We start from the raw sequence: 27,662 nt of genomic DNA, 5'->3' as shown, positions 1-27,662 counted from the left end.
ATTCCTAATCACTAAAGATCCTGGTAGTAGTCGTCGTCGTTCCTGTAGTCCTACTGAGGCGGCAGAGGAGGTGGTGATATCTGTGTCCCACCAGCAGCACTACTGCTGCCACCAGCAGAATCGATGCCAGCAGCGCGCATTTGAGCCTGGTACACCTCCATCTGTTGCTCCATCCGCTGAAACCACTCCAGCTGCTCCCTCCACTCCAGCCTGAGGTCATCCATGGAGGTTACACATGTGAGGATCTCCTGATACCTCTCCCAAGTCTCAATTAGCTCTTGAGCCTATTCGTGAAGGTTCCGGTTGAGCTCTTGCACCTGCAGCCTTAAATGAATGCCTTTGTCGGGATCGACGGCTTGATTGGTGGCACAGACGGATGATGGCCTCAATGTGGAAGTGCGGAGGCTGCTGGCGAAGAACGACCCCAACCCATGTACGCGATTCTTGTATGGCGCTGAGACGCTCTCCCGCGAAACCGTATCGGGATCAACAACTGAAGCAGCAGCACCACTGGCGTCCTCCCGACTTTGTTGAGATTGCTGAGTTGCGGCCTCCAGTCTCTACGTGTAGGACTCATGTGTATTTAGGACGATACCTGTACAGTTAATTGAAATTTTTATATCACAAGATCAAATGTTTACTCACATAATGATCCGCAGACCGTTGATCAGCAAATCTCTCTTTGTTCTCCTTCAAAGTATGGGTGTACTTGAAGGTTTTCGCCAATGTTGCATCGTGATTCAACGACTTCGACTACACATGTTGCATTAAAACAAATTGTTAGGATGTCTACTAATGATATGTCAAAGAATATAACTAAGTTAATAACAAAATTAGAGAAGCTATATACCAGTCTGGCGTTAGTCTTCATGAAGGTTGCTGAGCTGCTAGTATACTTGGAGAACTTGACCGATGTCATGTTAGCTCTACAACCGCCTACCCATACGATGGTCATATATCTTCCTGATGAGGGCATCATGCTCTTTGTACCCATATAAAGTTCAGCTACACAAAGACACTTTAAAATTAGTTAATCAAAATATATTGTATTAAACAAAATAGAAGATATAAAATTGCTAAGACGGTTTGACTATATTAAGTTCTTGCTGCCCACTTCTAAAACCATCGCTTTTTTGTCTCAGAGAGGATCTTCTTGTAGCTCGGCTATGGATGGTCGTACATCAACTTGATGACGTTAGTCATCTTCTGAGTACATGCATTGTTTTTTGGCGCAAACCTATCAATAATTCACAAACATACTAATATGGTAATGTAAATTTAAACTTTAGAAGCAAATAACCAAAATATATAGAGATTTTTTTAGAAATTTTGACATTGTTTCATCTATAACTGGAATGCGACACAAACTCTATCCATCAACAATTAACTTGAACAACACTAATTGTCAACAATCAATGAACAACAATCAATAATCAAGAAGCAACATTCATAAATTCACTAAATCCACTAAACTAGAATCAATAATCAAGAATCAATAATTAGGATATCTCAAACACTTTCAGAAATTCAAACCTACAACCCTAAATCCACTAAAACTAGAATCAATCATCAAGAATCACTAATCAAGATATATCAAATACTTTTAGCAATTCAAACATACAACCCTAAATCCACTAAAACTAGAATCAACAATCAAGAATCGCTAATCACGAGTTATCAAACACTTTCAGCATATAAAAGACTTAAAGTAGTACTTACGCGATTCTACCATCAGGCTAAATCATCATCCGTATGATGGGAGGTAGCAAACGGGCATCAACTAGCTGGCTTCCATGAAAGGATTCCAGTGACACGGGGTCCATCGCTGGAGGCGTCGTCGCCGTAGATGCAGGGACGTAGTTAGAATTTAGGACCATGATGAATGGCTGGTCCAATGCACCCAAAACCTGTTCACCAGGGTAGTTGGAGTTGTGGGAGATGATCCAAAATTCCCAGTAGTACCGGCAGGAACCCTCCCTCTACCATTAGGGCTGGCAATATATACCCTGCCAGCGGGTACCCAACCCGGACCAATCCGTTCGGGTAGGATTGTTGATGCGTGAGCATCTTTCCTATCTTTTCCTAGTGAATTTGCATTTGAATTGCTAAGTTTAATCAAGATTTAATATATTTGTGCCACTATGAATGCCACTTTGAGTCGTGTGCAATTCTATTTATTTCAGATAACACTTTGGACGAAGTTGACAGAGTTTTCGAGGAGAAACGAAGCTACAGCAGAATAAGGACTTGAAGCCAAACTTGGACTCTCCAAGTTTGGCACCAGGAACCACTACAATTCCCATTGCCTTCTGCCTCACACCAGGGGAGCCAAGTTTGGCATCCCCCTGGCAGAGAGCATGAGACGTGTGATACCTTATGGTGGCGTCAAACTTGGAAAAGCTGGAGTTTGGTGCCACCCTCTTCCCAATCTCCTCCTTATACGTTGTTTCCAGTACCAAACTTGGAATTTTCCAAGTTTAGCTTCAACCTTCCAGAAGCAAACTCCAAGCTGTGCATAGCATCCAGCGCCAAACTTGGAACCAAGTTTGGCACCACCTAGTCTGCAGCATACATATCCAGGGTGGTCAAAAATTCTTCTAAGTGTCCGGGTTCCTGTTCTAAATATTCTGCATGATCAAAACACACGTAAAACAAAGGAAAAACAGTTGAAACTCAAATAAAATCAAATAAATAATAAAATTAGCGTAACAGAAATTAAACTAAGGATACGAAATTATCGGGTTGCCTCCCGACAAGCGCTTCTTTAACGTCACTAGCTTGACGGTTAGTTCTGCTAGTTTAGTAGATGAGCAGACCTTTGGCGATCAATCTCGTCTCCAAGATAGTGCTTCAACCTCTAGCCATTAACTGTGAATTTCCTGTCAGAATTCTCTTCCTAAATCTCTACATGACCATACGGTGAAGCTCTGGTTACTACAAACGGTCCTGACCACCGGGATTTCAGCTTCCCGAGAAAGAGTTTAAGCCTTAAATTGAATAGAAGCGCTTTCTGACATGGCTCAAAGACTCTGATGGCAATCTTCTTGTTATGCCATATCTTAGTTCTCTCCTTATAGAGCTTTGCATTCTCGTAGGCTGAATATCTGAATTCATCAAGCTCATTCAACTGAAGCATTCTCTTAATTCTTGTAGCCTGAGCATCAAAGTTCAGAATCTTGATTGCCTAGTAAGCTTTATGCTCCAGCTCCACTAGCAAGTGACAGGCTTTACCATAGATCAACTGATAAGGGGACATGCCATTAGGAGTCTCGTATGCTGTCCGGTAAGCCCACAGAGCATCATCAAGCTTCCTAGACCAGTCCTTCCTTGAGACACTAATGGACTTCTCTAGAATCCTCTTGAGTTCCCTATTAGAAACCTCAAGATGTCCACTTGTCTGAGGATGATAGGGATTGCCACATTATGACGGACTCCATACCTCTGTAGGAGTGAGTCCAGCTGTCTGTTACAGTAGTGACTTCCACTATCACTAATAAGTGTCCTTGGGACACCAAACCGACTAAAAATATATCTCTAAAGAAAGCTCATCACCACTTTGGCATCATTGGTGGGTAGAGCCACAGCTTCTACCCACTTGGACACATAATCAACTGCCACCAAGATATAGTTGTTGGAATATGAGGGTGAAAAAGGTCCCATGAAGTCAATACCCCACACATCAAACAACTCAATCTCAAGAATCCCCTGCTGTGGCATCTCACGGTTGGTAGGGAGATTCTTAGCTCTTTCACATCTGTCACAGTTCTTCACAAATGCTCTTGAGTCTCGGAAGAGAGTCGGCCAGTAAAAATTGTTCTGAAGGATCTTAGTAGTTGTCCTTTCACCACTAAAGTGGCCTCCATAATTAGAGCCATGACAGTGCCAAAGAATCTGCTGTGTTTTCTCATCTGGGACACATCTCTAGATTATACTATCTGAGCATCTCTTAAAAAGGTAAGGCTCCTCCCAAAAGTAGTATTTTGCATCAGTCAGTAGCTTCTTCACTTGTTGTTTGCTGTACTCCTTTGGAATGAAATTCATGGCCTTGTAATTTGCAATGTCTGCGAACCATGGAGCCTGCTGAATGAGAAATAATTGCTCATCCAGAAATGTCTCAGCCACAGCTCTGGGTGGTTGTACTCCTGCTTCAGGTTCAATTCTGGAAAGGTGGTTAGCCACTTGATTTTCTGAACCTTTCCTGTCTTTGATCTCAATATCAAAATCCTGAAGGAGTAGCACCCATCTGATTAATCTTGGTTTAGAATCCTGTTGGGTTAGAAGGTACCTCAAAGCAGCATGATCTGTATAAACAATAACCTTAGAACCAATTAAATAGGACCTAAACTTATCAATAGCATACACAATAATTCTTTCTCTGTAGTTGTGCAATTCTTTTGAGCATCATTTAACACACGGCTAGCATAGTAAATGACATGTATAAGCTTGCTGTGCCTCTGTCTTAAAACAGCTCCTATAGTAAAATCACTAGCATCACACATTAATTCAAATGACAAATCCCAATCAGGGGGAGCTATGATAGGAGCAGAGGTAAGGTTTGCTTTGAGAGTTTCAAAAGCATGCAGGCATTTTGTATCAAACACAAAAGGAACATCAGCAACCAAGAGATTGCTCAATGGTTTAGCAAATTTAGAAAAATCCTTTATAAATCTTCTGTAAAATCCTGCATGACCCAAGAAACTTCTGATTGCCTTAACTTTAGTTGGTGGTGGTAATTTTTCAATTACCTCAACCTTGGCTTTATCAACCTCAATCCCTTTGCTTGAAATTTGGTGTCCAAGAACAATACCTTCTGTAACCATAAAATGACATTTTTCCCAATTTAAAACAAGGTTTGATTCTTGACACCGTTTCAAGACCAGAGATAAATGCTTAAGGTAGGATTCAAAAGCATTACCAAAAATAGAAAAATCATCCATAAATACCTTAATGAAATTTTCAACCATGTCAGAGAAAATTGAAAGCATACACCTCTGAAAAGTTGCTGAAGCATTACAAAGTCCAAATGGCATTCTCCTGTAAGCAAATACTCCAAAAGGACATGTGAATGCTGTTTTCTCTTGATCTTGAGGACCCACTGCAATTTGGTTATATCCAGAATATCCATCTAGAAAACAATAAAAAGCATGATCAGCTAACCTCTCAAGCATCTGATCAATGAAAAGTAGGGGGAAGTGATCCTTCCTTGTAGCAGTGTTGAGCCTCCTGTAGGATATGCACATTCTCCATCCTATGACGGTTCTTGTAGGAATTAGCTCATTCTTTTCATTCTGGATCACTGTCATCCCTTATTTCTTGGGAATTACCTGCACAGGACTCACCCAAGGGATATCAGAAATAGGGTATATAATACTGGCTTCCCATAGTTTCATTACCTCTTTTTGGACCACCTCTTTCATAGTTGGATTAAGTCTCCTCTGTGGTTGTACAACTGGTTTAGCATCATCTTCAAGAAGGATCTTGTGCATATACTTGGTTGGACTAATCCCCTTTAAATCACCAATGGTCCACCCAAGAGCTATTTTATGGCTCCTGAGCACTATAATAAGCGCCTCTTCCTCTCCAGGCTTCAAGGAAGAGCTGATAATCACTGGATATGAATCATTTTCACCCAAGATCACATATTTCAGAAAAGGAAGCAAAGGTTTTAGCTCAAGCTTGGGAACATCTTTCTCCCTCTTAGGCATGTGTACCAGGTCCTTCTGGGGTGGTGAATTATCAATCTCAAGTAATTCATATTCAGAAAGGGGATCCAGGATATCATCAAGTACCGCAGCTTCTAGTATCTCTTGATCAATTAGTTCAATAATAACAACTCTCATACACCCTTCAGAATCATTAGGGTGTTTGAGGGATTCAAATACATTAAGGACCACATGTTCTTTATTGACCCTCAGGATTAATTCACCCTTTTGTACATCAATCAAAGCTCTACCTATAGCTAAAAAGGATCTACCAAGAATAATAGAAGACTTTGCATCCTCTTTCATATCCAATATAACAAAATTAGCAGGGAAAATAAATGACCCTACTTTCACATGTAAATCCTCAACAACACCCACAGGAAATTTAATAGAAAGATCAGCAAGTTGAAGAGAAATATGAGTGGGTTTTACCTCTTCAATTTGGAGCTTTTTGATCACTGAAAGTTGCATGAGATTAATGCTAGCTTCATGATCACATAAAGCTCTCTGAATAGTGACATCACCAATGGTGCAAGGAATTACAAAGCTCCCTGGATCCTGCATCTTTTCAAGAAGGTTGTGTTGAATAATAGCACTGCATTCCTTAGTTAACACCACTGTTTCTTGTTCCTTTCAATTCCTCTTGTTAGTCAATAATTCTTTCATGAATTTAGCATAGAGAGGCATTTGCTCGAGAGCCTCTGCAAAAGAAATGTTGATTTGCAGCTTCTTGAAGACTTCTAAAAATCTAGAAAATTGCTTGTCCTTGGAAGCCTTCTGAAGCCTTTGAGGGTATGACATTTTAGGCTTGTACTCAGGAGCCTTTGGCAATGTAGGATGAGTGTCCAGGGAGTCTGGGAATAGGTTATCTGCACGCTTTGGAGGGGCGTGCTCCACCTCTTCTGTCTTCTCCTCTGGAGCTTCTTTTTCAACTAGCTCTTCATTGACCTTAGTCTCAGAACCAGCTACTTTACCACTTCTCAATTGAATTGCCTTGCAGTCTTCTCTTGGATTTACCATTGTATCACCAGGAAATGTACTTGGAGGCCTCTCAGGTATTTGCTTGCTCAACTGGCCGACTTACATCTCCAAGTTTTTTTTATGAAAGCTCTAGTTTTCTGCATAAAACTATTTGGTAGTGTTTCTAAATTAGTGTTCTGCTGGGGCTAAGAATTTTCCTGCTGACGTGGTTGTTGTTGATGAGACTAAAATTGGCAATTATTATGATTATTCTGTTGGAAACCGCCCTGAGAATTGTTGTGAAAATTCTATGATCTCTGAGGTTGCTCTCTCTACCCAAAATTTGGGTGATTTCTCCACCCCTGATTATAGGTCTTAGAGTATGGATCATTATTGGGGTTTCTAGGAGTACTCCCGATGTAATTGACCTGTTCAGAAGAAGATTGAGTATAATCATAGTTCTCACTTTGCATAGAGTTACCTGTCATATCATAAAGGGCCTCTTGAGGTACATTCTGAGTGTTGACAGCTGAAACTTGCATCCCACTAAATTGTTGAGTAATTAGATTCATCTGCTGAGATAGAATTTTGTTCTGAGCAAGAAGGGCATCAAAAGATTCTACTTCCAATACGCCTTTCTTCTGAGGGATCTCAGAGTTCACAAGATTCCTGTTAGATGAGCATAAATATTGGTTACTAGCAACCAACTCAATTAGCTCAGTAGTCTCCTCCGGTATCTTCTTCATGTGCAATGAACTGCCTATAGAATTATCTAATCACATATTGGACATTTCACACAAGCCCTCATAAAAGATATCTAGCTGAGTCCATTTAGAAAATATGTCCGGAGGGCATTGCCTGGTCAGTAGCTTGTATCTCTCCTAAGCTTCATAGAAGGTCTCACCATCCTTTTGCCTGAAGGTCTGCACTTCCACCCTAAGCTTAGTCAGCTTTTTTGGTGGAAGAAATTTATTCAGAAATCCAGTGACAACCTTATCCCAAGTATCCAGACTCTTCTTGGGTTGAGAATCTAACCACAGCTTTGCTCTATCCCTGAAAGGAAATGGGAAGAGCATGAGCTTGTAAACCTCAGGATTCACTTCATTGGTCTTCACAGTATCACAAATCTGTAGAAAATTAAAAATAAACTGATTTGGATCTTCTTGAGGGAGTCCATAATACTGACAGTTTTGCTCAACAAGAGTAACCAACTGTGGCTTCAGTTCAAAGTTGTTTGTAGCTATAGGAGGCACCACAATACTCTTTCTATAAAGATCTGCATTGGGAGCAGTGTATGAGCCAAGCACTCTTCTAGGTTGCTCATTCTCATTCAGATTTGCCATATTGGTATTCACAGCATGATTCTGATCCATGGTGGACTCTGCAGTTTCCTTTTCAAAATTCTCACTTAGATTTCCACTAGCCTTGTAGAGCCTAGCTTGTTGCAAGCGCCGCCTGAAAGTTCTTTCAGGTTCAGAATCAAAATAAAAAAGGGGCTCCTTATTTCTGTTCCTGCTCATAAACAGACAGAAACAAGAAAAATAGGATTCTCAATGTCAGAATGTAGAGAATTCCCAGTGAGGTAACCTGTGTAAAGAAATAAAATAAGACAACTAAATAAATTAAACAAGAAAATTCGAAAATTATAACATAAATTAGAACAAAAAATTTCGAAATTCTTAAGAGGAATAAATAGGAAAAATTAAAACAAAAATAATTAGGGGACACCAAACTTAATTTCAGAAATTACGAAAAATACTAGTACTTAATTCTTGAAAAATACTAAGTAAAATTAAACAAAATTACAACTAAAATGCCTAATCTAAGCAATCAAACAACTAATAGTTGTCAATCACAGTCAATCCCCGACAACGGCGCCAAAAACTTGGTGCGGAATTTATAACCCACAAACTAACCAGTAAGTGCACCGGGTCGTACCAAGTAGTACCTCAAGTGAATGAATGTCGATCCCATGAGGATTAATGGATTAAGCAACAACGGTTAAGTGATTTACTTAGTCAGACCAACGAAAAATGATGTTTTGAGAGTTCAATTGCATTAAACAGTAATTGAGAGAATCAGAAGCAAACAGTAAACAAGTTGTGAATAATATATGGAGAAATAGTTAAGGTTTCAGAGATATCTATCTTCCGGATTGACTTTTCTTACTAACTATTTTAATCATGCAAGATTCAATTCATGGCAAACTATATGTGACTAAACCCTAATTCCTTAGACCTTTTTAGTCTTCTCTAACCTTCATCAACCGCCAATTCTTTGGTCACTTAATTCCAATTAGAGGGTGAAGTTCAATTCTAGTTTATATGCCACATAGACCCTAATTACCCAAATATAAGAGGATTATATGTCATGTATCCCGTTAAGTCCAGATAATTAGAAGTTTAGGAGAAATTGTTTTCAAGTTGTTGTTCAAGTAAAGCGCTTTTCCAAGTGATACAAGAACTCAATTAGAACCAAGGTCATACTTCCGTTCCACCCAAATTCATAAGATAAAGAACGAAAATAATTCTTGAATTATAAATCAGTGCATGAATTAAAATAGAAAAGTATTATTATCAATCCATACAATAGATAGAGCTCCTAACCTTAACAGTGGAGATTTAGTTGCTCATGGTTCAGAGAGAAAATTAGGATTCTGTAAAACTGTAAATTGCGAAATGAGGTAAGAGAAGAGAAGAGCCCGAAGGGCTTATTCTTTTCCCTTTTATATCTAATCCTAATTAATGTAAATTATATTTCCTGAAACTAAATAATATCTTTCCTATTTTAAAATAAAATAAAACTTAATCAAGTTTAATGTAACTCTGCGTGCAGCCTTGTCTTGGATGAATGGGGACCACTATTGTTGTTATGTGTGGTGCCAAACTTGAGTAACCTCAAGTTTGACTTGAAACAAACCGAAAGCTTCCCTTTAAAGGTCTTTGCTGGCGCCAAACTTAAGCGTCTTCAAGTTTGGCGTGAGGTGGTCAGTATGCACTCCTTGGCATTCCTTGAGTTGGTGCCAAACTTGAGATTTCTCAAGTTTGGCATCAAGTTGCCTGCATGCACTCCTTGGAGACTCATTGCCAGCGCCAAACTTAAGTAAACTCAAGTTTGGCTTCAAGTCGTACGTGTGCTTCCTTTTGAGAGTAATGAGTGTGGCGCCAAACTTGGAAAATTTGGCACTGGTGAGGCAGAAGGCAATGGGAATTGTAGTGCTTTCTGGCGCCAAACTTGGAGAGTCCAAGTTTGGCTTCAAGTCCTTATTCTACTGTAGCTTTGTTTTTTCTCAAAAACTCTGTCAACTTCGTCCAAAGTGCTACTTGAAATAAATAGAATTGCACACGACTCAAAGTAGCATTCATAGTGGCTAAAATATATTAAATCTTGATTAAACTTAGCAATTCAAGTGTAAATTCACTAGGAAAAGATAGGAAAGATGATCACACATCAGTTGTCTACCTTACCCGCTGCGGGTAGGTTAGGTAGGGTACGAATTTGCCTGCGGGTAGGGTAGGGTACGGGTTTAGGATATACCCTACCCTACCCTACCCGCACCCCTAATATATATATATATATATATATATATATATATATATATATATATATATATATATATATATAAGTTTGTATGTAGTGAAGAAAAATTTGAAATAACCACTAAGCTAGTTGATGATCATATTATTTGGAATTTTATGTTGGATTTCTTTAAGATTTTATTATTTTTAATTTTAATTTGAACTTAGTTTTTTATTTTCTATTTTATTAATATGTATAAAATTTAGAATGGTTGAATTTTATATTTGCTTGAAAATTTTTTATTTTTCTGCAGGTAGAGTCTGGTAAGGTAGAGTTTAGAACTTTAGGGTGCGGATACGGCTAGGGTTGAGAGATTCTGAACCCGCGGGTAAGGTAGGGTAGAGTTTTAAGAAAGTTTTCAACCCGCAGGTAAGATTAGGGTAGAGTCCAAACCCTACCCTACCCTACCTATTGCCATTCCTATCTACCACGACCACGATCACTAGGCTGATCCACAACACCTCTACTAGTCGTCATGTCTGCGAAGAGCATACCAATTAAAAATGTGCTAAACATATTCATTAATAATTCAAAATGCTTAATAAAAATAAACTACATTAAAGTTATTTAAAGAAATACATTATCCTAAGCTTTAATTTAAATAAACTTTCATTGCAATTGCTTTAAAATTTAATTTTGTACAAATTTTTAAAGTTCTGCTCCTGTCCTAGCCATTTCTGAAAAATAGCAGGCAGTAAGGTTTTTACAAAAATTATGAAAAATTCAATTGTAACTCATTGCTCCTAAATTTTGGTGGGGATATATTAGACACCTCCAAGTTTGATTTAAAATAAGTTTCAAACTCATATCACATAATATGAGAAAGTTATATAACTTTAAATTCTATTATGTTTTAATTTTTTTAATCATTATTAAGATAACATACAAGGGTTCAAATCCTAATCCACCCACCAAGAGGCTTCAAGCATTGTTACTAATATAATCAAATACACACATTTACTAAACTTTCAAAACATTCTAAATTTGTAAAACTAACAAATCCTAAATCATATAATTTATTTTAATTTTTTCATTGTCAAGCTAATTTTTATAACTTCTCTAATTGATTCTAAATTATCATCTAATTGAAGGAGCAAAAAACTTTAAAAGGAAATTAAAGCACCAAAATAAATTTTCAATTAAAAGATTAAGAACAAATTAACAATACTGGAAAAATATATATAATGGAAACTTCAATAAAAAACCTGAATAATAAACACAAATCAACAATAATCAACACAAATCCTACTTTATAATAACTAATAACAAGTAAGAATAGCAGGAACTTCTGACCTCACGCCAGCGCCGAGAAGAAGAAGAGCAGAAGCGGCGACAGAAGCGTTTGCAGCAGCGGCGACAGAGGCGTTTCCAGCAGCAACGGCATCAGAATGGTAAGATGGTGCCGTCAGAGGGGGCTGCTGGAGGGGAGGATGTTGATGGAGAGGAGATATGAGAGAGTTAGAGAGAGAGAGAGTGAGAGAGGCGAATAGTTAAAGAGGGAGAGAGGAAGGCGAGAGGTTAGAGAGAGAGAGAGAGAGGGAGGGAGAGCGAAATTCGAAATGAAGGAAAGAGGGTCCGCGGTTTGAATTTAGGGCACAATTAGTCGATTACTGTCGGATTTCCGGTGCGGGTGCCTAAATGCAACGTTTCACTAAAAGCGTCTACTGCTAGATTTTTTTACAGTAAATCTGATGCTAAAGTTCGTGCCTATTTTTCTCGTTTTTTTCTCCCATTATTAGGGGCGAATTTATCGTCGGAAATAGAAATTTGCCAGTAATTATTTGACATGACGAACCCCACACAAAACTGTCAGTAAATTTGCCGATAAAGCCAACGCTAAATCTGATGGTAAATTCGATGGTACTTAGTATTTTTCTTGTAGTGGTCCGTCGCTAATTACCGATAAATTTAGCGGTGAATATAAACTTTTAATTGGTAAAATTCTGGAGCTTGTTATCGTCGAATTTATTATTAATAATTAAATTGATAGTTACTGGCAAATTTAATCGACAGTAAATCTGACGGTAAACTTAAAAATTAATTTTTAAAAATTTTGTTTCAAAATTCAAAATATAATTTTAAATATTTAAATTTAATAAATTTTAAACTAACAAAATTAAAATTTTTATAATTTCCTATAATAATTTCTAGTTAAAAATTCACAAATAAGTTCAAATATCAAAATACAAGTAAAAAAATAACAGAAATCTCATTTGAACATGAACAAGTAAGAACAAATCTTTTGGCATTTCATCTTCAGTCTCAAACTCCTCCACTAAAGATACCACTCCCTTGTAATCATTCTTTTTCAAAAGATCCTTTATTTGTTCTTCATAATGTAATTTTTGATAGTATACTGCCTAGTAATATAGTTAAAGAAATAAATTAAAAAAATCATTAATGAGCTATGACAATGAGAATGTGCATAGATAACTGTTAAACGAAAGATGTTATTTGAATTTTGAAAATAAATCTAAATTAAAATTATAGACATAGATCAAGATAATAAATTAAGATTAAAATAAGTAAAATAAACCATAAAAAACATAGTTAGTTCAGTAATAAAACTCAATAAAAATTTAAATCACAATGTAAAGGCAAAAAAACGAGCACAATGAAAAATTCAAATCCCACAACAATAAAAAGCACAATGTAAACGCAAAAAAAGCAAGCCACACAGCAAGTGTGAGGAAAAAACTAATGCATAATAGGTACATAGAATACCCAACATGCTAATTTTAAATCGAAGTATAAAATATACATCTATCAATGAATAAGTTTAAAAAAAAAAAAAGCTTCCCTTAAAAAGCTCCCACAAATAGATGACTTTTACTCTACATACTTGTTACTATTAATACTGATTTCACATTATGTCTAACCTTAGTAGTATATAATTTTATTTCAAGATATTAACTGTTCATTTAATTGCCATGTATATAGAGAAGCTTCTATATAAGACTATTCTACAAATAAAATACTTAATAATAAAGTCAACATAAGTGTTTATGAATTGACTAACAAAATGATTGGTTAGCCACTGTAACAGGGTATATCAGCATGTTAAAAGGTTAAAACACAAACCTAAAATTTGCTTACTAGGTTGATCTCTTGATGAGTTAGAATCAGATACATTTGATGATCTTAGTTCTTTTTTGACAATGTTATTATGCAGAAAAAATAAAATAAACAAAGAACAGGTTAGTACAGAATTTTTAGCTGCTATCTAAACTATGAATGAAACAACAACATCAAGAAACAAGGGAATAAACATTTTAATTTTATCAATTAAGCACATATCAATCTTAATTTTACCTATTTAATACTAATTGATGAGTTTGTTGAGGACAATCAATCAAAAATTTTCTTGATAATAGTATCAAAAATTCTAGAAAAGCCTTTCGGTATCAATAAATCAATGCAGTCAAGAACTACTGACTCTGATAACTACAATAAACATCAATATTTAATCATCAATCCATAAATACAGAGTCATAATGCAATCTAAAAAAACCAAGAAAATAATTAACCTGATAAAAAGAGGACAAAAAAGTGTAGAGTTACGGTTTAGCAGATACCAATAATGTCAAAAAAGAAGGAAGCTAAGAAGACATACCTGAACGAAGGAGGAAGGATAGCATTACAGCTGATAGAGGCAAGCGGCAAATAACAGAGGCAACAACTCGCAAAAAAGAAACAAGCTCCTTCATGGTAGAAACAACCTCCAAGTGGATGCTCCTCAACGACAACGGATGGAGTCGTGGAAAGTAGTCAATGACGGCGAAATGGCACAATGGCACCGAATGATGGCGATGGGGGCTGACGGCGACAGAAAAATAGAAAGGGGGAGAGAAGTGAGGTTAATGATGTTGCAGTAATGGAAGGGAAGGGTTCGCAAATTTAAATTTATGGTCAATTTTATTAGTGGATTTACCGTAAAAAAAATCTACCGATAACGCACAGTCTGTGACCAAAACTATGCGTTTCATTTAATTACCTTACCGTTGGATTTTCTCCCTAAATCTGACAGTAATGATCGCGCCAATTTTTTTCCCTCCAATTATTACCGGCAAATTTATCGTTGAAAATCTGAATCCGCCAGTAAACTTGCTGCTATCCTTTGAAACTAAATCTGGTGATAAATCCGATGGTATCCAACGTTTTTCTTATGATGTTTAGACATTTAGATTTTTTTTTTTTTGGTTAAGAAGTGTTGTTTTGATTTACATTTTGTGTGTGTGGGGTTGTGAATTTGGCGTACCTCTTGTAAGATTTGGTGATGTTGTTTTTATTGGCTCAAAACTTATTTTGTTTTGTTGAGCTTTTGAACTTTACTCTTCATATATGTCAAATATCTCAACTAAAAAAAAATCTTTAGTGAATTTCATGCTGAATTTATTTGACAGCCTACTTTAATTAAAATGGACTGAAATTAACTGCTATATATAATATATTGATTCCTTAAAATTACTCATATACGATAACTTTTAATAAGTAAACCCTTGCATACTTTATAAGTTAATGGTTTTATATAGAATTCAAAGATAACTATGCTTCTCATCCTATGGATCCAATAAGAGACATGTAATTCAAATATAAATATGATCACATGCAAGTACCTTCAAGTACAGTAATGCTAGATCACATTCTAAAATATATACTTATCACCAAACATACACTATACATTATTATACAAAATCAACAAGGAATAAACACACAACTTTTTCAATCAACTATATGTTTGGATGCATGCATCAATACATATGTATTGTGATATTGAAATCATGCCCCTCACACTCTTTAGCCCTTCCCCGACCACACAAAGTGCTATGCTAAGTGTGATACCACTTTGATTTCCGTACTATTTGACGAGTTGCCAAAATAACAGAAGAATAACAAAGACAAAAATTATAATAATAAAAAAATCTACATGCTGATGAGGTTGACAACAAGGGAATCAACAAGGAAATGTTGTATGTTGTACGTATAGATAGTGTATAGATAGTGACTCATGAGCAATAGACATGCATCTAGCACACTCCAAATATCATGATATGATATGCACTACTATCTCTAGAGGCTACTTAGTTTGTATTTTATTTAATTTGTTGGAATTCAATATATTTATTGATCAAATATAATTGAAGTATAGTATATAAATGTTTTTTTTTTTAAGTTATGAGTGAGACTTGAATTCGCAACCTTTTAGGTGAGTATGAAGAGATTATGTCATTTAAGTTATATCTCGTTGACATATATGATATATAAATGTTATTTATTTATTTATTAGCGATATTATAAAAAAAATTCACAACCTGATGAATATATATATCTGATGAATATATATATATATATTGATTAATGTCTCACAAATTTAAAGGCAATTTAAGAAGGTTGAATAGTTGAAATAGTAGTTAACCTAAAATTTAAAAAAAAATTGAAAAAGTATGAGGAGCCAATGGAATATTTGACAATGTGTACAATGGATGTTTATGGAGTATTAGAGATATAATTATTAGTGTTACTTTTTTCTATCAGTTGAAGCTTTTGGGATGAGTGGTATCATGACATGGTATTAGAGCGCTAGATAATATAGAGGATGTTTATTTTGTAATTCAATATTGTATAAATAGTTCATTGTCTTCCTAGCAGAATCCAAAAAAATTTTACTCACGATGAAAATTGAACTTTTAACATTTAATTAAAGAAGTTAATTTTAGCTATGCTATATGTATATGAATATAAAAAATGAATATGAATGTCTAACATCATCACCTAACAACATGATTGGATTTATTGATCCAAAAATGATGAAAACTCAAGATTTTTAGTATTAAAGTGGAAGATTATATTAATAAAATCTAAACGTGAAAAAATATATATGACATAATAGAGAGCATAAGGGTTTGATTACTAAAATTTAAATGTATTTCCCCCTGGTCCTTATTTCTTTATTTTAGGGTCTATTGTGTCAACCATGAAAGTGTGATTTTGCATATGGGAACCTTATTACACATCAAACTTTTCTAAACAACTTTCCATAAAGGAAAAACTCAAAAAAGCTTTAGATTCTTTCTGAAAATGATTAAAGCCAAAGTTCATGGGAGTTAGAAAGACAACTAACCAATATATATATATATATATATATATATATATATATATATATATATATATATATATATATATATATATATATTAGTACTTTAATTTTGATAACTTCATTAATAGTTGCTAGCTAGATAAGTCTTCTCTCTAATATATAATACTCATAGTTTTGGATAAGGTTTGTTACATGTGGAAAAAAGAAAAAAGAACTTATTAGTCAGATGTGGTCCACTAGCTATATATAAGAAAAAAATGGGAAAAAAAAATAATTGTGCATGCTTTCGTTCAAACTGTATATATTAAACTTGTCCGCAATAAATTATATTGAACATATTATAGCTCTTTGAGGAATTATTATTAGTACAAGTTGCTGAATTTATTTGATGCAAGCTTGGGATAAAGAAGATACTTGTATGTGTATAATGAAATAGGCATACTTTATTTGCTGAAAATATGTTTGTTAGCATATATTATTGGACTAAAAATTGGTTAGAATGTTGTAGAAATACACGAGCAAGTGCTGATATAATTTCTAATGGCTTAATTCATGAATCAATATAAAGATATAGAGTTAAATTAGAAACCTACTTTTTCAAACTAATATTAACTAATTTTTTTGAAATTATTTTTTATTTTAAATTCTAAATTCTAAATCCTCCAAAAATTAATGTTAAATAAAATTCTAAAATAAAAAATTAACTATTGTTAAGTAGTTAAAAATTGATTCCTTGTTGAAAGATATATAGTAAAATGTGGTAAAAACACAGGCTACGATTCTCTTACGTTTTATTCGTTTTTGTAGTGACCATGTATGTATATATTATCTTAAGAGAAAAGTAGATAATATAGATATCATAAATTTAACAATGTTACAAAGCAAGAGGTATGTCAGAATAATATGCAAAAATAATGGAGTAAAAAAGGTGAATGAACTAATTAATCATGTATGTAGTTTTTTTTTTTTTTTTTTTGGGTCATTATGTATGTGGTTTTATAATGGAACAATATGGCTTCAGTGAGACACCAAAAAAAATATGGCTTCAGTTTTTTTTAATTCTCATTTTTGGGTTGGAATTTTGTTTGATGATTTTGTCCATATAAATTTTAATATTTTTGCTCCATTATCCAACTAAGCATGTAAATCTTTTTTTATTTTTTTGGACGAGTCAATACTCCAAGGAGCCAACAATTTTGGGTGGATCATGACAACTTTTTTCTGGCCTAACAAAAATTTTGTACTATAACAAGCTTGTTTTTTGATTGGTCACAAGATGCATGCAGAAGAAAGCCCAAATTAAAAATATTAAAGCCCATAAAATTACTGTTTTCTAGTGCAATAGTTGTAAAAAGTTTACCAATTAAATATTTTCATTGTACCTGTCCAAAAAAAAAAAATTCATTGTATGGTATCAAAACTTCTATAACATATCCACCTAATTCTCCGTACAATTTTGGTTTTTCTGCCCGTTTGAAACTTTTATCGCCTGATGTCCGGTGCCAGAGGTCCTACGGGACCCTCTCATGAGCATCAACCTACAGTAGAAGAGCAAGACCAACTTAAGAGAAGCATTAAAAAGGTCAGAAAAGAGGGAGAAGGTTTCACTGGCACTCAACTCCTCCTACCAAGAGATGAGGAATGGATGCGAGACAGCATGGAAATAGAGGGGAACTTTAAAGTTGGAAAATCTTTTGCCGATATGGTAAGAGGTGGACCTACTAAAGACCAAATGGAAGAAGACATCGTTAAACTTGGTAAAGAAGGAAATATAAGCAATGAAGATGGCAAAGAAGAGAAAGAGCATCGGGGAGAGAAAACTGACACTTGTAACACAGAGAACATAAGAGTAGAGAAGACAAAAGAGGGCCTCTATAATATCGTCATTAGCGATGCTATTGAGAGAGAGCTTTGGAAGCCATGGTGGAATACCTTAATAGTGAAGTTGATGGGTAGAAGGGTGGGATATGCTGTTATCAAAAGAAGGTTAGAAACCATGTGGAGCAAAAAAGGGACTGTAGACGTTATCGACTTAAGCAACGATTTTTATCTAGTCAAATTCTATGCTAGTGAGGATTTTGACTTTGCCCTCATGGAGGGACCTTAGAAGATTTATGACCACTACCTAACCGTCAGACTGTGGGAGCCAAACTTTAATCCACTAAGAGCTACAATTGACAAAATCACAGCATGGGTGAGGTTACCGGGTTTGCCAATTGAGCTTTATGACAGAATCATATTGAGGAAAATAGGTAATCTTATTGGAAGAACGGTGAAGGTTGACAATAACACAGCTAATCTGTGTAGAGAAAAATTCGCCCGTCTATGTGTAGAGGTAGATCTCACCAAACCTTTGATGAAAAAGTATTTGATTAATGGAGAAGAGTACCATGTTGAGTATGAAGGAATCCACCAAATCTGTTTTTCATGTGGAAGAATAGACCATGATCAATAGCATTGCAATGTAAGAAAAGAGATAGATGTGACAGCAAGAGTGGAAAGCAGCGAACAAAGAACATATGAAAAAGAAGAAAATCATTATAAAAAACAAAATGAGCAAATTGCAGAAGAACCAGCAATGAAAAGCAATCTGATAAAAAAAGATAAAGGCAAGCAAATTATGGTAGAGCAGAATGACAACTATGGAGCATGGATGGTAGTGTAGAGGCCAAAACAGGGAGGCGGATCAAGCAGAGCTAAAGAGAATCAGAGCAACAAAGAAAACCAGTCCAGATATAGTGTTCTACAAGTGGAAGACTCGACACCAGAGCTTGAGGAAAGGATTGAAGAAGCACAAAGAGAAGAGTGACAAACCCCAAATTGACAGTTTATCTTGTATTGAATTTAGGGGATTTTATCACCTTTTACCCACATTTATTCAATGAAATAGCATGATTTTCTATATTCTCCTTTAATTGTGCCTAAGAGTGAAAACATGCTTTTTAGGTCTTAAAATAGCTAAATTTAATTCTCCTTGATTCCATTAGATGCCTTGATATGTTTGCTAAGTGATTTCAGATTTAGAAGGCAAAGATTGGATCAAGGGAATGAAGAAAGAAGCATGAAAAGTTGGAAAACTCATGAAGAAATGAAATAACCGGAAAGTTGTCAAGCCGACCTCTTTGCACTTAAACGACCATAACTTGAGCTACAAAGGTCCAAATGATGCGGTTCCAGTTGGGTTAGAAAGCTAACATCCAGGGCTTCGAAACGATATAATATTTGCCATAGTTGCCACACGTATGGTGGCGCGCACACGCATAGTACGCGCACGCGCCGTTGCTGCCACCTAGTCTACTTAAAGCAAAACGTGGCCAGCGATTTTAGAAGCCTTGTGGGCCTAATCCAACTCATTTCTGATGCTATTTAAGCCAAGGATTGAAGAGGAATCAACTTAACTTTTGACCATTAGTTTAGTTTAGTAGTTAGAGTTAGTTTCTAGAGAGAGAAGCTCTCTCTTCTCTCTAGAATTAGGATTAGGATTAGGTTTAGTTCTTAGATCTAGATTTTAATCTTTGCTTTCTTCTACTTCTACATCTCAATTCCTTGTAGTTACATTCATTCTTCTTCCATTCTTTTATTGCAATTTCCTTTATGTTGTTCTTGTATTTTGTTGTAGATCTAGTATTGTTCCTTCTACATTCTTCCAATTCAATAAGAGGTAATTCATAATAAATGTGTCTTCTTTGCTTTTCTATTGTTGATCTCTTATTTTTGTATTTGTAGATTCCTTTAATTCTTGCATTTAATAATGTTTACTTCTATTGCACTCTATGTGTTTGTTGAAATGCCTCTTTTAGATATAGTATAGATTTTGTTCCTCTTGACCTAGGTAGAGTAATTAGTGACACTTGAGTTATCTAATTCCTTTGTTGATTGATAATTGAAGAGATTGCTAATTGGTTTGGAGTGCACTAAAGCTAGTCTTTCCTTGGGAGTTGGCTAGGACTTGTGGCTCAAGTCAATTCATCCACTTGACTTTCCTTTCTTTAGTAAGGGTTAACTAAGTGGTAGCAATGAACAATTCTCATCACAATTGAGAAGGACAACTAGGATAGAACTTCTAATTTTCATACCTTGCCAAGAGCCTTTTATAGTTGTTAGTTTACTTTCTTGCCATTTATCTTTCATGCTTCATATCAAAACCCCAAAATAACTCACAACTAATAACAAGACACTCTATTGTAATTCCTAGGGAGAACGACCCGAGGTTCCAATACTTCGGTTTATAAATTTAGGGGTTTGTTACTTATGACAAACAATCTTTTGTATGAAAGGATTATTGTTTGGTTTAGAAACTATACTTTACAACGAGATTTCATTTGGAAAATTCTAAACCGTCAAAAATCTATTCATCAAAGAGCAAGGAAACAACAATGATACTATAAAAGAAAACAAAACTACAAATAGAGAAAATACACAAACAAAACAGAAGAAGAACGCAGAAAATAAACTGACCCAATCCAAAAAAAAAATAACAGAAGTGGATAATAGAAAAACAGGTATTAAAACTACAGGAATTTCTTTGACAGCACCACAATACAAGAAAGAAGGAGAAAGACAAATAGAAAAAAAAGCACACAACAAAGACCACAAAGAAGTCATTCACCATGAAGAAAATTGGCTGGAGGATAATTTCTCTTCACCAACAATAATGGAAGAAGAGATTGCACCCTCAATCCAATCCCCACCAAATGAAAGAAAGCCACCTGATCCCATGGTCACAGATAAATGAGGAAAGGAGATGATGGAGACAGAGAATGAAGAAAAAGATACACATCAAAGCTTACTCAAGGGAGTTGATTTTACAACCCCTGTCAGTAGTGTGCTGAATGACACTCAGATGCACTTAGCCTGATGTTGTCTCTTATGTATCCTTTGGTTTTTATTTATTTTTCGTTTCTGTTTAACGATTAGTCTAATTTGGAATGTGAGAGGTGCGGCTAGTGGTACCTTTAGACGCACTCTTAAAAATATGATAAACCAATACAAACCTGACATCACTATTCTTCTTGAAACTAAATGTAGTGGAGATACAATCACTAGAGTTATTCAACATCTTGGTTTTACAAAATTCATAAGAGAGGAAGCTCAAAGGTTTGTGGGTGGAATAGGATGGACGTTGACATCACCATGATGGAAATGCATAGTCAATACATACATGTTAGAGTTCAAGCCCACGGAGAGAAAGAGTGGTATTTAACTGCGTTCTATGCTAGTCCAAATAATCAAATCAGAAAAATTTTGTGGCCAAAGCTTTTGCACGTTGCGAACTCAATGGCAGGAGATTGGCTCATAGCTGGAGATTTTAATGAAATTAAGGAAGCATCGGAAAAGAAAGGAGGGGCAGCAGTAAATATCAGAGCGTGCAATATTTTTTCAAATTGGATCAATAGTTGCGGACTCATAGATCTGGGGTTCGTTGGCCCTAGATTTACTTGGAAAGGTCCTAAATGGGAAGGTCAAGACAGGGTCTTTAAGAGACTGGATAGAGCTCTATCAAACCACTCTTGGAGAACGAGATTTCATGAAGCGACTACTGAAGTTCTTACCAGAACAAACTCAGATCATCATCCCATCCTCATTCGGAATGTGAAGCTTGTTAACGGAGAAGACAAAAAACCCTTTAGATTTGAGGCTATGTGGACTCACCATCCAGACTTTCAAAACTGCCTCAAAGACAGCTGGAACATAGATAACACCCTCCCTTCATCTTTAAGAAACCTAAAGGATGATTTGCTGAAGTGGAATAAAGATATTTTTGGAAACATATTCAAAGCTAAGAGAACTATAATGAACAGAATCACATGAATCCAAAGGAGTGCCTCTTATAGAAATAACCCCTTTTTGGAGGAGTTAGAGCAAAAATTAAATAAAGATCTCAATGACATTTTGGATAGAGAGGAAACCTTTTGGATGCAAAAATAAAGGCAAAAATGAATTATCGAGGGAGATAGAAATACTAGATTCTATCATACAAAAACCATCATAAGAAGAGGAAAGAATAAGATTTTAAAGTTGAGAGACACAAACGGAAATTGGATAGAAGATGAAGATAACTTAAAGACTCACATCATCAACCACTTTCAGAGAATCTATCAAGAAGAGGTAACTTTTTGTCCAATTGATAATTTAACAATAGCGTCACCTGATTTTAGTGATGCTGATTGCAGGAAATTCATATCAACACCTATGGAATGGAAAATCAAGAAGGCTTTATTCAACATTGGATTCCTAAAAGCACCTGGAAGCGATGGTTTTCCAGCCCTCATATACAAAAATAATTGGGAAGTTATGAAGAGCAAGTTGTGTGATTTTGTCTGGAGCTGCTGGAGGAATCCCAACCTTATCAAAGAGTGTAACAACACTCTCCTTATCCTGATTCCCAAGATCAACAACCCCGAATTTATCAACCAATTCAGGCCTATTGCTTTGTGCAATGTTAGCTACAAAGTAATAATAAAGATCATGGTGGACAGAATTAAGCCATACCTAAATGACAGGATCGCAGTTCACCAATCCAGTTTTATACCTGGAAAGAAAATACAAGACAATATTCTTATAGCAAAAGAGATGATACACATTATGAAGAAGATGAAAGGAAAAAAACAATTCAGGACTATTAAAATTGATTTTGAAAAAGTCTATGATAGGTTTAATTGGGGTTTCATAAAGAAAAGGCTTCAGAATTTTAAGTTTTCAGACCACTTTATAAACCTAATCATGAACTGTATCCAATCAGTGAATTATAGTGTGATATGGAATGGAAACAGAACTGAGGAATTTACCCCTATCAGAGGATTGAGGCAGGGGGATCCTCTATCCTCATATCTCTTTGTCATTGCAATGGATGACCTGTCTTATCTCATTGAAGAGCAGGTTCAGAATGGAGGATGGAAAGCTATCAGAGTTGGAAGAGAAGGACCAGACATCTCTCATCTAATGTTCGCAGATGACTTGCTGCTATTTACAGAGGCAACTATAGAACAAATAACTAGAGTCATAGAAGTGTTGGAGGCGTTTTGTAATGTGTCCAGGTTGAAGATTAATAAAGAAAAGTCTTCCATAGTTTTTTCAAAGAAAACCCACCCAAACACCAAAGATGAGATAACAAAGTTAACAAGGTTTAGAGAAGAAAGAGACTTAGGCAGATATTTGGGGGCTATGATAACAAATAATCGGAAGGGTGATAAACCTTGTTTTGACGGTTTATCTTGTATTGATTTTAAAAGATTTTAGTACCTTTTACCCTCATTTATTCAATGAATTAGCATAGTTTTGTGATTGTCTCCTTATTTGTGCTTAGATGTGAAAACATGCTTTCTAGACCTTAAAGTAGCTAAATTCAATTCACCTTTGATTCCACTAGATGCCTTGATATGTTTGTTAGTGATTTCAGATTGAAAAGGCTAGGAATGGATCAAAGGAGTGAAGAGGAAAGCATGCAAAGTGGAGAAATCATGAAAAGTCAAAGAAGTTGAACTCGTCCATGGACGCGCGCGTGCACCTGGCGCTTGCGCGCACCTTGCGAATTACCCCATGGACGCGTACGTGTGATGTGCGCGTATGCGTCGGTGTTGGTTTTTGATTTTTTAATAAAAACGTGGCCAACGAATTCTTAAGGGTTGTGGGGCCCAATCCCAACAAACTTTGGCGCCAAAGATGCTATTTAAAGCCAAGGATTGAAGAGCAAATGGACATTAGTTCATTCCCACTCATTAGGATTAGTTTAGAGTTAGTTTCTAGAGAGAGAAGCTCTCACTTCTCTCTAGGATTAGAATTAGGATTAGGTTTAGTTCTTAGATCTAGATTTAGATTCATCTTCTTCTACTTCTATCTTCTCAATTCCTTGTTGTTACACTCATTCTTCCTCTATTCTTTTGTTGTAATTTCCTTTATGTTGTTCTTATATTTTGTTGTAGATCTAATATTGTTCCTTCTACTTTCTTCCAATTCAATAAAAGGTAATTCATAATAAATGTATTTCTTTTAATTGTTGTTGTTAATTCATTGCAATAAATGTTGTTAGATTCTATTCTTGTTGTCAATTTGCTTTGCTTTTCTTTTGTGCCTTCCAAGTGTTTGATGAAATGCTTGGTTGTATTTTAGTGTAGCTTTTGTTCCTCTTGGCCTTGGTAGAGTAATTAGTGACTCTTGAGTTATCTAATCCCTTTGTTGATTGACAATTAGAAGTTGCTAATTGATTTGAATGCCTCTAAAGCTAGTCTTTCCTTTAGGAGTTGATTAGGACTTGAGGAATCAAATTGATTCATCCACTTGACTTTCCTCCATGGTTAGAGGTTAACTAAGTGGGAGTAATGAAAAATTTGTTATCACAATTGAGGAAGATAACTAGGATAGGACTTCTAGTACTCATATCTTGCCAAGAGCTTTATTAGTTGTTAGTTTATTTTCTTTGCCATTTATATTTCTTGTCTAAAATCTCAAAAACCCCAAAATAACTCACAACCAATAACAAGACACTTTATTGTAATTCCTAGGGAGAACGACCCGAGGTTTGAATACTTCGGTTTATAAATTTAGGGGTTTGTTTTAGTGACAAATAACTTTTTGTATGAAAAGATTATTGTTTAGTTTAGGAACTATACTTGCAACGAGAATTCATTTGTGAAATTCTAAACCATCAAAAATCTAATCATCAAAGGGGAAAGAAAATTATAAAGACCTGTTGGGAAGAATGCAGAATAAGCTTAAGGGGTGGAAGGGCAAATGTCTGTCCCTTGTAGGGAGATTAACTCTAGCACAATCAGTGTTGAGTTCAGCCTTAAATTTTAATATGCAACACGAGAGGATTCCGAGAGGAATCTGCCGCGAAGTAGAAAAGATCCAAAGAAATTTCATTTGGGGTGAGGACAACAATCAACGAAAAATGCATCTGATTGGGTGGAAAACTCTCTGTCAGCCAAAACATGAAGGAGGCCTTGGATTTCGTGACCTAACAACAGTGAATGATGCTTTTTTGCTCAAAATTTTATGGCAAGTCAAAGAAAATCCAGAAGCATTGTGGGTAAAAGTGTTAAGTCATAAGTACTACAATGGAGGAAGTTTGAACAATCAAATCAAAGTGAAGACTACAAGTTCCCCTCTTTGGAAGGAGTTGATAAAATTATGGCCTATGTTTCAAAATTTCTCCACCTACTACATTAGAAATGGACTATCAATTCTTTTTTGGAAACATCAATGAGTGGAAGAAGAAGGTTGTCTGCTCAATTTGGCGCTTAATCCTAACTCAATTGATCCTGACAGCTTTGTTTGGGATTGGACAAATCTAAATGGAGACTGGGATATAGACAAGCTCCAACAAAATCTGCCCCTAAATATTGTGAAAAAAATTATTATTATCCTTGCTCCCCAAGCAGAATTAGAAGATGATAGAATTGGATGGAAACTATCACAGGATGGTGATTTCTCTTTAAATGCTACTTATAAATCTCTCAGGAACTGGTCGAAAGAAGGGAATAACATTTGGAAAAAAGGTTTGGAGTTGGAAGGGACCACAAAGAGCTAAAGTTTTTCTTTGGACAGCTATGCACAGGAGAATCATGACAAACCAAAGAAAGGCAAAGATATTTGGTAGTACAGAAAATTGCTCTCTCTGCAATAGTGGAATAGAAGATACTTTACATGCTCTTAGAAATTGTCCCAAAGCATCCACCATATGGGTCAATTTGCTGAAAAGTAATGAAATTTCAGGCTTTTTCCAATCAAATTGGGAGGACTGGATTGGAGTGAATTTACAAAAGTAATTAGGGAAGAATGATAACCTAAATTGGCTAGATACCTTCATAACAACTTGCTGGAGGATTTGGTATTAGAAAAATAAAGAAATGCATGATACTAGTTACAACAGACCACGACAACCAGATCAAGAAATCTACAGACAGGTGCAAGATATTAAAGAAGCATTAGAGAAGGATTACCTAGTCGGAAAGCGGACAGGAAGAACTGAGAGAAACATTGGCTGGCATCCTCCTCCGAGGGGTTGGATTAAATTGAACACTGACGGCACAACGCAAGGGAACCCGATTGTTATTGGGTGCGGCGGGCTCCTCAAGAATGAAGAAGGAAAGTGGATCGCAGGCTTCACCCACAGGATAGGGGCTGGAATGGCGTTTTTGGCAGAACTCTGGGGAGTGAAGAATGGCCTCAATGTAGCGTGGACCATGGACTTCAAAAGAGTGGTGGTGGAAATTGATTCTGCAGCAGTGGTTAGCCTTTTGAATGGAGGAAAGAAGCTGGAAAGTCATCCCAATGCAAATGTTAGAGAGATAAATGACATGAGAAAGAAGGACTTGAACATATTTTTTGTACAAAATTATAGAGAAGGTAATAAATGTGCAGATTACCTTGCAAAAATGAGTTTAAAAATAGAATCAGAGTTTATTTTTTGGAATATGCCTCCCCCTGAGGTAGTGAGAATCTTGAGTGAAGATGATAGAGGAGTTACCTTACCCCGTTTAGTTTGTAATTAGTTTTTTCTTTTCTCTGGACTTTTGCCCCTTTATAATATAAAAAAAAAATATCCACCTAATTCTATAGACAAATCTCTCCCTTCTCCCAAAATAATTCTTACTGAAATTATGTATTAAACATACAATTTTCATACTTTTTTATCCGTGTAAATTTTTTAAGATAAGTATATATAGTGTTGGTTTATACTTTATACTTACAAAAAAAATGATGATGTTACAATGAAAATTAAATTATTATTATTATTTTCGTGTTATATTATCATGCGTGACAATAATATCACAGTGATTGATGACTGTATTCTTCTTCTAAATTCTTCGAAGGTTTTATTATATTATTCTATCGATGAAATTTTGGATTGTTATATTCTTAAATTTAATCACATATGTAGAGTTAATTTTCCTTCTCCTTCTTCTTAGTAGAGAAGAGATCATCCACTTTTGAAGTTTCTTTTCTCATCCTTTATTCATATTCAAACAATTAAATAATTAAAGTTTATATATACGTCGAAAATTCATACAAATCCCATCGAGATAAGTTAGAGATATGATCAGAGAGAGGATTTCAGTTTCAAAAAGCAAACAAACTTCCCAAATAACAAATCAGACAAGAAGAAACTTAATATATAACTTACATATCTAGATACAAATACATATGTATAAACCTAGAAGGCCCTTCATATTTTTTACATCACTTCCATGCATATATACATATATATATATACACCACTATGTATATATGTGAAAATTAATAATAGCAAAGTTTTAGGCCATAATAGTTTGATTTAGAGATTTAGGGTTATGCTTATTTGGGATAATAGTAGGAGAAATTTT

At 35.4% G+C, this 27,662-nt stretch overlaps 2 protein-coding genes across 4 annotated transcripts; both read right to left on the bottom strand.

The window, feature by feature from the left end:
- Nucleotides 1-3,547, bottom strand: LOC130960976 (uncharacterized). Its single transcript, XM_057886556.1, has 4 exons — nt 1,720-3,547; nt 851-1,005; nt 646-753; nt 1-560 (listed from the first exon to the last, which is right to left on the bottom strand). The coding sequence occupies exons 1-4, from the start codon at nt 1,730-1,732 to the stop codon at nt 285-287; spliced, it is 552 nt and encodes a 183-aa protein (XP_057742539.1). The 5' UTR covers nt 1,733-3,547; the 3' UTR covers nt 1-284.
- On the bottom strand, nt 3,548-27,662 carry LOC130960974 (uncharacterized). Of its 3 annotated transcripts, XM_057886555.1 has the most exons (6): nt 26,706-27,662; nt 26,280-26,594; nt 22,831-22,870; nt 13,855-14,057; nt 4,944-8,174; nt 3,548-4,301 (listed from the first exon to the last, which is right to left on the bottom strand). In XM_057886555.1, exon 5 carries the CDS (start codon nt 6,264-6,266, stop codon nt 5,307-5,309), a length of 960 nt encoding a protein of 319 aa, XP_057742538.1. In that variant the 5' UTR covers nt 6,267-8,174; nt 13,855-14,057; nt 22,831-22,870; nt 26,280-26,594; nt 26,706-27,662; the 3' UTR covers nt 3,548-4,301; nt 4,944-5,306. The 3 variants fall into 3 exon arrangements, 2 of the variants coding, with proteins under 2 accessions (XP_057742538.1, XP_057742537.1); XM_057886554.1 differs by lacking the exon at nt 22,831-22,870 and having other exon boundaries at nt 26,280-27,662; XR_009079317.1 differs by lacking the exons at nt 3,548-4,301; nt 4,944-8,174; nt 13,855-14,057 and adding an exon at nt 17,662-17,876 and having other exon boundaries at nt 26,280-27,662.

Source organism: Arachis stenosperma, chromosome 2, assembly GCF_014773155.1.
Source record: "Arachis stenosperma cultivar V10309 chromosome 2, arast.V10309.gnm1.PFL2, whole genome shotgun sequence".
NCBI classification, from domain to species: domain Eukaryota; kingdom Viridiplantae; phylum Streptophyta; class Magnoliopsida; order Fabales; family Fabaceae; genus Arachis; species Arachis stenosperma.
The sequence above is the reverse complement of the archived record's forward strand: the minus strand, read 5'-3'. Positions and strand labels throughout refer to the sequence as shown.